This window comes from Lipotes vexillifer, unplaced genomic scaffold (genome assembly GCF_000442215.2).
Source record: "Lipotes vexillifer unplaced genomic scaffold, Lipotes_vexillifer_v1.1 scaffold131, whole genome shotgun sequence".
Lineage (NCBI taxonomy): Eukaryota > Metazoa > Chordata > Mammalia > Artiodactyla > Lipotidae > Lipotes > Lipotes vexillifer.
The window spans coordinates 2,996,515-3,009,956 of record NW_006782866.1 but is presented as its reverse complement, the minus strand read 5'-3'; the positions used below and the strand labels follow the sequence as shown (position 1 = coordinate 3,009,956).

General features: G+C 39.3%; 1 protein-coding gene across 2 annotated transcripts in view; it reads left to right on the top strand.

The window, feature by feature from the left end:
* The window catches only part of DTNB (dystrobrevin beta), a 262,633-nt gene that overhangs the window by 209,530 nt on the left and 39,661 nt on the right, over positions 1-13,442 (top strand). For both annotated transcript variants that reach the window (XM_007455514.1, XM_007455515.1), the window contains 2 exons: positions 9,095-9,180; positions 10,053-10,166. In XM_007455514.1, the coding sequence (XP_007455576.1) occupies positions 9,095-9,180; positions 10,053-10,166 (200 nt within the window). The remainder of the gene's footprint in view (positions 1-9,094; positions 9,181-10,052; positions 10,167-13,442) is intronic.

Sequence of the window (13,442 nt, the reverse complement as noted above, 5' to 3'; positions counted from 1 at the left end):
GCATGCCGCGGAGCGGCTGGGCCCGTGGGCCATGGCCGCTGGGCCTGCGCATCCGGAGCCTGTGCTCCACAGCGGGAGAGGCCACAACGGTGAGAGGCCCACGTACCGCAAAAAAAAAAACAAAAAACAAAACCTGTATAGCTTATATGACACTTAAAGGTTAAAATTTGGAATATTTCCCTGTAATATTGCAAACAAGTCATAGATGTCTCCTTCCACCACATCTATTCAAAATTGTCCTGGGGGTCCCAGTCAGTGCAGCATGACAAGAAAAAAGGGACATAAATATTGTAAAGGAAGATGTGAAACTGTCATTATTTGCAGATGACCTGATTCTATATAGGAAGTCCTAAGGAAAGTCCTACAAGAACACTACTAGAACACTACTAGAACAGATACATAGCAGTGTTGCAGCATACAAAGTCAGTATATAAAAATTGATTGTATTTCTATCTACTAGCAGTGAACAATTAAGAATTAAATTTAGGAAAAATAACATTTACTGTAACATTAAAAACCATCAAATACTTATGGATAAATTTAATGAAAGATGTTCAAGACTGAAAACTATAAAATATTGCTAAGAGAAATTAAAGAAAACCTAATAAATGGAGAGGTATAGCCATATTCAAAAGGTTCAGTATTAGTAAAATGGTACATTTTCCCAAATTGGTCTATAAATTCAGTACCAATCAAAATGCCAACTGATTTTCAAATATATTTAGAAAACCAAAACAGTTTTGGAAGAGAGCAAAGTTGGAGGATTCAACCCTACTTGACATCGTCTTACTCTAGGGACTTCCCTGGTGGTCCAGTAGTTAAGACTCCACGCTCCCAATGCAGGGGGCCCGGGTTTGATCCCTGGTCAGGGAACTAGATTCCACATACTGTAACTAAGAGCCTGCTAGAAGAGCCCACATGCCACAACTAAAGATCCCACGTGCTACAACTAAGACCTGGCACAGCCAAATAAATAAATAAATATTTTTTTAAAAAAAGCCTTACTCTAAAGCCACAGTAATCAGGAAAGTATGGTATTGGCGAAAGGATAGCAAATCATCCATAAAATATATGCACACATATAAGGTCAAGTGACTTTCAACAAGGCACAAAAGCAATTCAATTGGGAAAGGAAAATCTTTTTAACAAATGCTGCTGGAACAACTGTTTATCTGTATGAAAAGAAAGAACAACTGTTTGTATGAAAATAAAGAACCTCTACCCCTACCTCACACCATACATAGAAACCAATTTGAAATATATCATAAACTTTAAAAGCTAAAACCATAAAGCTATTAAAAGAAAACAGAAAAATATCTTTGTGACCTTGGGGCAGGCAAAGATTTCTTAGAGCGGTTATAAGAATCACAAACCATTAGGTCCAGTATTGTTCTGGAGTGAAATTAGGACAGGCAGGCCAATATCTCGCAGGACAATATTCTACAGTGTTAGTTTTAGAAATGTGTACTAATTTATGTTTACTTCTTCACAGGGAAATAGAGTTATGAAAGCTGCCAGTAGAGAGTTTTGCTTTGTTTCTCTCTCAAAACGTAATTTATTCCTTTGGGTTTGTTTAGTCTTCAAAATCTTTTCCTTGAGAATCTAATACTAAGTCATACATCTGACTCTAACATTCCAACTCTAAAGGTTAGTGAAATGGAACAGAATAGGGGGAAAAAAATGTCTGGGAAAAAGACTAGTTTTATTTAATTAGTTAAACCCTATACATGCCCTCAATCAGTCACAAATGTTTGTTATTTTAGAAATTAAAATTTATAAATAACATTAATTAAATTTTTTTAAATGGAATAGCATTGTGGTGGATTTTTAAAATTAAGTATATGTAATACCATTATATAGTCTTGTTGACCGTACATAGTACTTTTTAAAATTTGTAAATAAAAGCTCGAAAGCCGTTTGACCCTGAAAAGTAGATCCTAGTACTCCTTTACTGCAAACAAGATAAATCTGTTTACACCTGATAGTTTCTGATGCCAGTTCTCTAATTCATGTGAAAATAATTGTTAGAATGGTCTTGAGACTAAATACTGATATGGCCCCTTTCATCTTCAGTTTATTTTCCTAAGTGTATTTATCTTATAAATATTGGGTCTCTCAGGAAGGATTCTTCTTAACTAGATTTCTATTAAACAGAAGACTTCTAATCTGCTAATCTCTCACTGATACAAGTGCTTTGCATAAAGTGGGTGTAGTGCTCAAAAGAATTTATTTATAGCCTGCCAGATAGGCTTTGTATTGATTTTTTTTTTTTCCCAAAAACCTTGTACAAGAAAGACCATTAAATCATTTTAGCAGCCGGCATTACACCCTGTGAAATGCTCCAGCGTCAGACCCTCACGTCTCCCTAGGTGGCATACATGGCCACTGAAACGTCTTCAGGCTGACCCTCAGATAGAGAAATTGTAGGTTGCTTAGATGAGCGAGGAGAGCTAATTTGTTTTCCTGAAGTGCCTAAATTCCATTTTAAAACAACAACAACTGGCTTCCCTGGTGGCGCAGTGGTTGAGAGTCCGCCTGCCGATGCAGGGGACACGGGTTCGTGCCCCGGTCCGGGAAGATCCCACATGCCGCGGAGCGGCTGGGCCCGTGAGCCATGGCCGCTGAGCCTGCGCGTCCGGAGCCTGTGCTCCGCAGCGGGAGAGGCCATGACAGTGAGAGGCCCGCGTACCGCAAAAAAAAAACATCACCACCACCAACAACAAAAATACAGTGTGTGGCAAATCATGGTAATAACAGCAAATCTTAAATTTCATCACAAACATCACTAGCATTAGATGTAGTCAGGTGGTTTTTGTTTATTAAAAAAATTTTTTTTTCTTTATGAAAAAATTAAAAACTCATTATGGAAAACTTGGAAGAAAGGTGAAAGGAAAGGGAAACCATTGTCCATTGTCATGCTACCTACATTTACATGTTTTTGAGATTTTTTTCCACATAGCCCAGTCCCGGACTTCACAGCCTCATCATCGTGTCAGCTGCTCCACCCATGCACCATTCCAGAAATGTCCTTACGGCTTCTTAGAATTAAAGATCAAGAGTATTTTCATGTGGTGTTTTGCACACATTTAATGACTTAAAACCCCTATAAAATAGTCATTGTCAAACCTGGCTACATATTCTAATCTTTTGTGCAACACTTAAAATATATGTAGATTCTTGGCCTTGCCTTAGACCTGCTGAATCAGAATCCCTGGGTTTAGTAGGGTCCATTGATTTTAGTTTAAAAAAAAAAAAAAAAAAGAAAACTTTCAGTCTTGATTTACAGCTAGCTTGGGAACCACTCTCCTAAAAAACATTACTGGGTTTTTGAGAGAGAGAGAGGTATTAATAATCCATAGCCCTCCAGTTAGTCTAAACGAGGTTGAGATGATGGGAAGCCTGCCCTTGGGATGCAGTGAAAGTCTGGTTGATATCAGGCACATTTCTGTGGAACTCATCCTGCCAAGTTCATCCAGATGGGAAACTTCCAGTCTCTCTTTAGGAGGCTCCAGAAACGCATACCAGCAGATTACAGTTTGCTGACTATGTTGGCTTTCCTTGGTTTTATATTTGCCCAGTTTTGCTCAGTGGGGTCTTGTTCCTTATCCTGTATTTTTCAGATGTGTCTCTATTTCATTAAAGATGATGGAGCTCTGTGAGATTACCTAAACCTAAGAGAATACTAGTGTAACAGAGGAAGGGATCCTCTTCACATCTCTTTCCATAAATATTCCCATTTTACAGACAAGGAAATAAAGGTATATAGTAAAATAAAGTAACTCAAGGTTTACATGCGACTAAGTAGCAAACCCTTGGATTCTTAAGTGGTCCACCTACCTCCATTCTTATCCCACTACAGTAAATCCTCCACTTAGTAGCCAAAGCAGTGTTTGTTTTTAATAAGCTTCATCTAAAATAGAACAATTTTAGATTTACAGGAAAACTGTGAAGCTAGGACAGAGAGTTTCCATATAACCCATGTTCCATTTCCCCTATTATTAACATTTTACCTTAGTATAGCATGTTTGTTGCAATTAATGAGCCAATATCAATACATTATTATTAACTAAAGTCCATGCTTTACTCAGATTTTGTTAGTTTTTACCTAATGTCTGTTCTCTGTTTTGGGGTTCCACCCGAGATACCACATTACATTTAATTGTCATATCTCCTTAGACTCCTCTGGTCTGTGACAGCTTCTCTGACTTTCCTTGTTTTTTTTGGTTTATTTTTTATTTATTGAAACATAGTTGATTTACAATATTGTGTTAGTTTCAGGTGTACAGCAAAGTGATTCAACTATATATATAGTTATATCCTATATGATAATATATATGATGATCCTGTATGATATATAGGATTATTTTCCATTATAGCTTATTACTGACTTTCCTTGTTTTTGATGACCTTGACAGTTTTGAGGAATGTCCTTTAATGGGGATTTGTCTGGTTTTCTCATGATTAGACTGGGATTATGGGTTTGGGGGAGGAAGAGATAAGTGCTATTTTCCTCACATCACATCATACATATATAGTATCAATGTAACTTATCACTGTTGATGTTGACCTTGATCACTTGGCTGAGGAAGCTTTTGTCAGGTTTCTCCGACATAAAGTTACTCTTTTGTCCCCTTTCCACACTGTCCTCTTTGGAAGGAAATCACTATGGACAGGCCACGCTTAAGGAACAGGGAGTTAGGCTCCACCTCCTTGCGGGCAGAGTATGTACATATGTTATTTGGAACTGATTCCATGTTTCCCTGTTCAGAATCCTACAGTGGCTTCACACCACATTTGGAATGGAATGGAAACTCCACTGCATGATGAAAAGGTCCTTCATCATCTGGGCCCTCCCAGTTTATCACCTATCCCTGCCTCATAGCTCGCGCCACTCCATCAGTACTGACCAGAACACACCAACCTGGAGCACTTGTAGGCCTTTGCCCTTCTTTCTGCCCAGCAAGCCCGACCCTCCCAACCCCCAGACCTTCACCTGGTTTGCTTCCTAAGTTCATTGAGTCTTTCATAACTATCTCATTTAAAAAATCTTCTCAGTTTATTCTGTGTCATAACCCTATATTTCTTCATCAAATTGATCACTACTGATGCCATAAATATATATCACCTACATTTATTTATTTATTGATCACTACTGATGCCATAAATGTATATCACCTACATTTATTTATCATTCTCTCCCAATGTAATGTAAGCTACATGAGGGTAGAGGCTGTATTTTATTCACTAATGCATCCCTAGTTTCTGGAATAGTATCTAACACATACTAAGTGCTCAGGAAATATTTGCTGGATAAATGAATGATTGAACTATCTAATTTTTGAAATAAATCATCTTTAGGGGTCTTCTGGCTAAAGTAATCTATGTCTTTATAAACTAACTGTTCCCTCTTTTTCCCTTCAGTGTCCTGGGGGCATTTTAGGAAGGGATACCTGGCTTTTTTTTTTTTTTTTAAAGGAGTACTGTGATGTCTAAGATAGTCAATAAATAAAATCCTACATTTCTCTGTTATTTAGTGTACACTCAACTGTGTTTGACATTTGTCTGGGTGAAATAAGCCATCATTCAACTGTCCACTGGGGGCTCCCTGCTGTTACATCCAGGTGGAGGAGCTAGGGTGCAGGCTGCTCCAGGTGGGACTGCTGACTAAGGGTTTGAATCTTTTTCCGCCCCTACTTCTTTATATTTGAGTAACAGTGCTTCTTGGTGCCAAAGAATCTTTCCTGGTTAGGAATCACTATTGATAATAATTCTTGATTCCTATGTTAACTTCCTCTTTGAAAGATGCTTCAGCATTGCAGTCAGACACTCAAAACTAAAAGGATTCTTTAGAAATTTCCAGTGAAATACTGTAGGGTTTTTTGGTTTTTGTCATTATATGAAACAAATTCCTTTCAGAGCTCATTTCCTCATCCATAATTTTCCCTGGTCCCACTCTCATAAGGAGCCGTTAGTTTTAACTCTAGTCTTCAGGAATTGAAAACCTATTATTCATAGCAGTTTTACTCTGAGGCAAGCCATTTTTCTGAGGTTCAACACAGGCTCTCACAAGACTGAACAGAATATATAGAGAACTTGCTCAGTTGACTGCTGGTCTGCTCTTCTCTGGAGGAAGAAAGATCAGGTTTTTTCCTTTTAAAGAAGGAAATTACTTGGTAATTTGATAAAAGGCTCCCACCCAGATTCGCTATGCTATTTTGCCCCTGTTTTTTAGGAAATTTCACATGAAAAGAATTACTTATTGCATCTTTAAACTCTAGACAGGAAACAAGGTTTCTGCTTCATCGTAGATCATGTTTTGGGAAGAACCAAGAATACCTGGAGTGAAGTGTAACTATACCAGAGCCCTCATTAAGAGCTTCCACCCTGGTTAATCAATAAAAGGGAAATGTCACCTAGTCATCCATTTTCCTATTTTGTGTTGATTGGCTTCCTTTTTTTTTTTTTTTTTTTCAGTCTCCATTTAGACAACCTCTCCTGTGGTATTTGTCACTTAACTGGCCCTTTCTCTTTAAAAGGGTCTGTTCTCTCAGTTTCCTGCATTTCCTGCTCTCCAATTTGCTCATAAGTTTGACATTACTTCCCAGTTGCTGTTCTTTAAATGCAGATGATGCCTAAAATAATTCATGATTGAGTACAAACACTGTGGTAATCAAAAGGGGCTGGACATATAGTCAAATACCCATCTCTGGGGGTAGAGGAGGTAGAATGGTGCCCAGGTGACCATCTGAGAAATTAGAAGCCTCACTAAGGAAAAGAAAAATGCTGAGCTGAGATCACGGTAAGGCTGTGTAAAGCCGTTGAAGACCCAAACTCTAAAATCCCAGAGGACAGTTTTGGAATATCCACTGTTAATTATTAAACCTAGGCTTTGTATGGACTCAAAATTAGTAGGAAAAAACCTCTTTCAATCTGGTCTACTCTCAAACGGAAATATTTATGTAGAAGGGGAAAATGTTTGTTTTTTTGTTCAGCAAGAATGAGACTTTGATCTACTAAGAACTCTAAAGGACATACAGGCTTTCACTGTCCATGAGAAAGAAAATCTCATTAGAAGATGGAATAACATAAAGGAGAGTATAGTATCCATTTCATTTTCATGGCCTTGGAGGAAAAAAGTCATCAAGTTAAAGCTGCTTTTGTGCTGCGCACTCACATGTTGACAGCTGAGTCTGAATATAATAACAACAGGGCATTAAAGAGTGAAGTTAAAAAACAGCCCCAGGAGGGTCTCCTTCCCTATTTCTGGTTTTCCTTCCTTTTTTTTTTTTTTTTTTTCGTTACGCGGGCCTCTCACTGTTGTGGCCTCTCCGGACGCGCAGGCTCAGCAGCCATGGCTCAGGGGCCCAGCCGCTCCGCGGCATGTGGGATCTTCCCGGACCGGGGCACAAACCCATGTCCCCTGCATCAGCAGGCGGACTCTCAACCACTGCGCCACCAGGGAAGCCCGGCTTCCATATTCTTAAAGGAGGTACAAGGGTCAGACCCAGTAGTGAATATGCAAATCAAAACCATAATGACTCCTCCAAAGAGGACATATAGATGGCCAATAAGCACATGAAAATATGCTCAACATATTAGTCATTAGGGGAATACAAATCAAAATCACAGGATACCATTTTATACTCACTAGGATTACTGTGATCAAAAAAATGGGCTATAACAACTGTTGGCAAGAAAGTGGAAAAAATGGACCCCTCATATATTGCTAGTGGGAATGTAAACTGCTACAGCCATGTAGGAAAACAGTTTAGCAGTTGCCCAAAAGGCAGTTACTATATGACCCAGCAGTTCCACTCTTAGATATATACCCAAGAAAAATGAAAGCATGTCTCTACACAGAAACTTGTCCGCAAATGCACACAGCAGCATTATGCAAAATAGCCCACCAAAATGGGAACCCAAATGTCCCTCAGCTGTTGAATGGATGAACAAAATATGATATATCCATAAGGTAGAATATTATTCATCCATAAAAAGAAATGAGGTAGTGATACATGCTACAACGTGGATGAACCTTGGAATCGTTTGCCAAGTCAAAGAAGCCATACATGAAAGATCACATACTGCATGATTCCATTGGTATGAGCTGTCCAGAATAGGCCAACCAGAGATTAAGAAATTAGATAAGTTGTCACAAGATGGTGGAGGGGAAATGGGGAGTGACTGTGCGTTTCTTTGCAGGGTGATGAAAATGTCCTGGAAGTAGATAGTGATGATGGGCTCACAACCTCATAAATATAGTTTAAAACCACTGAATTATATACTTTAAAAGGGTAGGTTTTAAGGCATGTAAATTTTATCTCAATTTTTAAAAAACCCACAATTAGGTACTTCACGCCCACTAGGATGGTTAAAACCAAAAAGACAATGACAAGTATTGGTGAGAATGTGGAGGAATTGGAACCCTCATTCATTGTTGGTGGGACTGTAAAATGGTTCAGCCACTTTGGAAAACAGTTTGACACTTTCTCAAAATGTTAAATACAGAGTTAACCATATAACTCTAGAATTCCACTCTTAGGGATTTACCCAAGACAGATGAAAACATACATCAACACAAAGAGTTGTAAATGAGAGTTCAGAGCGGCTTCATTTGTGATAACCAAAAGCTGGAAACAGTGGAATACTATTCAGCAATAAAAAGGAAGGAACTCCTCATGCATGGAGCAACATGGATGAACCTCAGAAATACCATGCTAAGTGGAAGCCAGAAACCAAAGACTGCATGTTGTATGATTCCATTTATATGAAGTTTCTAGAAAAGGCAAAACTGTGGACAGAAAGCAGATCACTGGTTGCCTGTGGTTGGGGATGGGAGTGGAAGTTGACTACAAACTGGCATGAGGGAACTTTCTGTGGTGATGAAAGATGTTCTAAAACTGGACTGTGGTGATTGGTTTGCAAAACTGTTTAAATATACGAAGGCTCATTGAATTGTACACTTAAAACGGGTGGATTTTATGGTATGTAAATTATACCTCAAAAATCTGTTTTAAAAAAAGTCAACAGTCCATCTGGGCCTCTGGATATATTTGAATAAAAAAAAAAAAAACTTTCTTCTTCCTCACTCTAGACCCGTCCTCCCACCGACTTGAGCTTTAACTTTGATGCCAACAAACAACAAAGACAGCTTATTGCAGAACTGGAAAACAAAAACAGGTAAGAATGCTGAGGTCGAGCCAGTTTCTGAAGCCCAAGATTATCACGTGAGTATCTGGTTCTCATTTTCCTTGCAGTCTAGGTGGGTTTTGACCACAAAGGAAGATCCCACCTCAGTAAAGATAGGCCAGCCCAAGTCCAGTACATGCCCTGGACACTAATTTGTGTATCTCTGCATGCTGTTCATTCTGGTAGTCCAAAACCCTGCTCAGGTGCTCTCAGGTAGATTCTTTTTCTCACCCACCAGTGTGTTCCCCTCCCATTCCTTTCTCCACTCTACTCCCAGGAGCCTTTGCTCTGTCTTGTCATCTTGTCCTGGCCCACGATGCAGCACGCGACTGTCTGGTCTCTCGCTGAAAAGCCATTTACAGGGTTGGCGACCAGACAACACACCATCATGCACTGAAAAAGCAGAAACCAGGACAAGGAGATTGGTCATAATGTAACAGGCACAGTGGAGGAAGTGGCAACCATCAGATCTCGGGGTGGGAGTGGGGTTCAGGAGAAGAAGGGAGACAGAGGAAGACTTGAGGGGAGTTAGCACAAGACTTGCATTAGAAGGTTGCAAGTTCCTCCCAGAGAGGAGCAGACTCTTCTATTGATAGTTGTCATTTTTCTTCTGTGGAAATTTTTCAAGTTCTTGAGAAGAGGGTTTGTAGGACTTTTTCTACCACAAAGGATTGTTTCATTGAGGAAATATCGAGTGCAGCAATTTTAAGATGGTGTCCATTTCACATCTTGGTCATTCAGAAACAATCAGAACAAGATTGGTAGAGGCAGCACGACTAGAATAAAAACTTCTAATGGTAAAAAAGAGAGGGAGCGAGCTGTGAAGCCATACGTGGCCATCTCTTTTTCATCCATCTCTCTAGAGAGATCCTGCAGGAGATTCAGCGTCTCCGTCTAGAGCATGAGCAGGCTTCCCAGCCCACCCCGGAGAAGGCCCAGCAGAACCCCACACTGCTGGCAGAGCTGCGGCTGCTGAGGTAAGTGGGGAAGCTGCACCATTGTCCCCAAGTTATAGTCTGCTACAGTAGGAATTCATATCCCAGGAAACCAAACTAGTGGGTTAGAATCTGTTAATCGGTGTAACTCGTCGTGTTAGAACAAACAGCTAAAGCATTCCACTCATTCTGTTACTGCTTCAGATAGTTTGAGTCCCTTTATTAATCACTGTGAGATCTCCTGCCTTCATTTCAGAACTAGGTAAACACCAGGCGCAGTGTTTATACTTTTGTGATTGCTTTAGGAAGACCATTGTGCTGCACTCAATCTTATCTTGCAAATTAGTCTGACTTTAGAGACTCCTGGCAGGAGTAACGCTCTCCCTGTCCTTTGAGTATGTTCTCCTGCACTTCATAGGCAAAGCAGGATTCCATTGCGGGAACTCCTCTGAGATGTGAAACCAAGTGGGAATCCCTCGCACCATGGCTGTGGTACCTTCTACCTCAGCATAAGTATAAACTGTCTCAAGGATCGAGAGACTAAGGACGTAGGATCAGGATGGGGGTAGAGAGCAACTTCAGCTCCCACTTGGTGCTGTTGTGGAGGGAATGAGGGCATCTTCCAGAAGAGTATAACATGAGCGTGATCCGAGCAAAGTTATTAGCATCTTATTTCCTATCAGTCTTAGAAAGATGTGTGTATACTCTTTGTAAGTGAAGACATTATGGAAATGAAGTGAGTGACTTGATTCTCACCAGACCTCTAGATTTCCAAATAGTGGGTTCTTTCTGTTTAGGTTGTAACATTTGACATTCTGCAGTTGATTTTTAACGTGCTGTCACCTGGGATTCTGCATAGCCGAATGTCCTTTCTTAGTTCTTCCTTCGGCTTAGGTCAACTCATCAAGAATTTAAACCACGCAGATGAAAATCATTAGAGACACAGAGATTCCCATTCTCCTAAAAATTCATTTTAGTTTCTAAATTGATTAGAAACTGGGCTGAGATTTTGGTTGCTCTGGGTCCACTGTCACACATTTGAGATATCAGCATGGTTGGTGTCACACTAGGGAGGATGGGAAAGCAAAAGCTGCTATCTCAGGTAGCGCATAACTCTAAGCTATCAGTGTAAGATACAACTGTTTTCTTTCCTCACCTCAGCTCAGGCACAAGTGACTATTTTGTATCTAGAAAAGCAAAACACTGTCATACTTTAACTATTGCTGGAACTAGGATTGCTGAAAGGGCTTCTTTATGCTAGAGGGATCTGAAAAAACTGTAGATTTAGTAGGCAAAGGGCTGAATCCAGTGCTGTGACATAAGGCATTAAGAAACAGGAATTTAATCTAAATACAAGGAGGGTCTAAATCCTGAGAAATCAGGAAGTATTTAATCTCAAAAGCAGCTTGTATACCACTGAAAAAAGAGTGACTGTTTAATAAGTTTGCTGGATCAATTGGTCATGCATAAGGACAAACAAATTGGCTCTCTTCCTCACACTATATACAAAAACACCACTGGATGGATTAAACATGGAGACAAAAATGTTAAAACTTCTAGAAGAAAACATAGGAGAGTTTCTTTAGGGTTTTGGAATAGAAAATAATTTCTCAGAATTACTAGCCATGAAAGAAGTTGGTATATTCATGTATATTAATATATGAACTTTTGTTTATCACAAGACACATAAAGGGCAAAATTCATTTGTAGGTTCTGACATCCTTCTGGTTTTGATGAATATACATGAATCCAGGAACTGCCAACATCCAGCTGGTATAATAAAACAAGATAGAGAATTTGATCCTTAGGATTAGTGGTTATGAATCCTGACCACCAAGATTGTCTTTTCCCCCTTCATTAGTTTTAACGGTATATTTGTTATTATAATAATATATGACAAATGTGTGAGATATGAAGCATAATGATAAAATGAATACCCAGGAACTCACATCCTACTTGAGAATTCATATATTGCTAAAGCCATGCCATCTGTAAAAGTGCCCCCCTTATTCCACTTGCTTGCTTCTGCCTTCCTCACAGAGCTAACCTCTATCCAGAATTTGGTTTATCATTCCCTTGCTTTTTTTTTTTTTTAATATTTATTTATTTATTTATTTATTTGGTTGCACTGGGTCTTAGTTGCGGCACGCATGTGGGATCTAGTTCCCCAGCCAGGGATCGAACCCAGGCCCCCTACATTGGGAGCATGGAGTCTTAACCACTGTGCCACCAGGGAAGTCCCAATTCCCTTGCTTTTTAAAACAGTATTGTCAAGTATGCTTGTATGCCCACGTGATAAAGTGTCTGATTTTGCTTTTTGTTTTTTGAGCTTTATAGAAATGGTATTCCACGCAGTCTTCTGGGACATTTTTCCCCCTTAATATTACTCTTTAGGAGCCTTCCATGTTGTTGCATGTAGCTGTAGTTCATTCATTTTTGCCACATATTATAATTATTTGATCATGCACAGCACAAATAAAGAGTACTGCATCCAGGCTTGGGGGTTCAGGGAAGAAAGGCTTTCTAGAAAGTTGAATGAGTCAACTCCTCCTTATTGAGTTTATACCTGCACTGGAAATTTAGGGAGTATGAAGACGAGAAGACAATGATTCTATCTTAAAAATTTATAATCTAGTTTTGGAAACAAAAAATAATTTGCTAGTCAGTTAAATAATATTGTACAATGTTAATAAATAGTATGGATACTAGAAGAAATGTGAGTAGGCGCGCACACACACACACACACACACACACACACACACACACACACACGCTAGAAGCAATTTGACCCTTGAAAGTGCTGGAATTTGGGCTGGACCATGAAAGGTAGGTGTGGTTTGAATGGCGTGTAGGACAAAACATTTAAGATTAGAGGCAGAGTTGGGGTTCAGCAAGATTCCCCAATAAGTATGACACATTTCAGACAGGAGAAGGAGCCTTGGAGCTAAGAATTTGTTTTCAGTCATCCAGTGAATTAATCTTTAGAGTGCCAATGATGGGAGATAAAATTAGTTGGATAATTGAGACCAGATTCTGAGAGCCTTAAGTGATAGGTCATTGGAAATCCTTGGAGGGCTTCAAATAATGATTTCATTAAGTTCACTAGATGTTAATTGAGTCCACACTGGATGCGTGATATTCTCTTAATCATTAAATATATGCAAAGACGAGTAAGGTCATCTCCTGACCTCAAGGATTTTGCATCACGGTAGGAGTGACAGCAATACAAGGTAAAATAAATTAAGTGCCACAGAGAAGCACCAATTGCTATGTGATTAAATAAACAGGATCCTATACCTGCTGAAGTAATCAGGAATA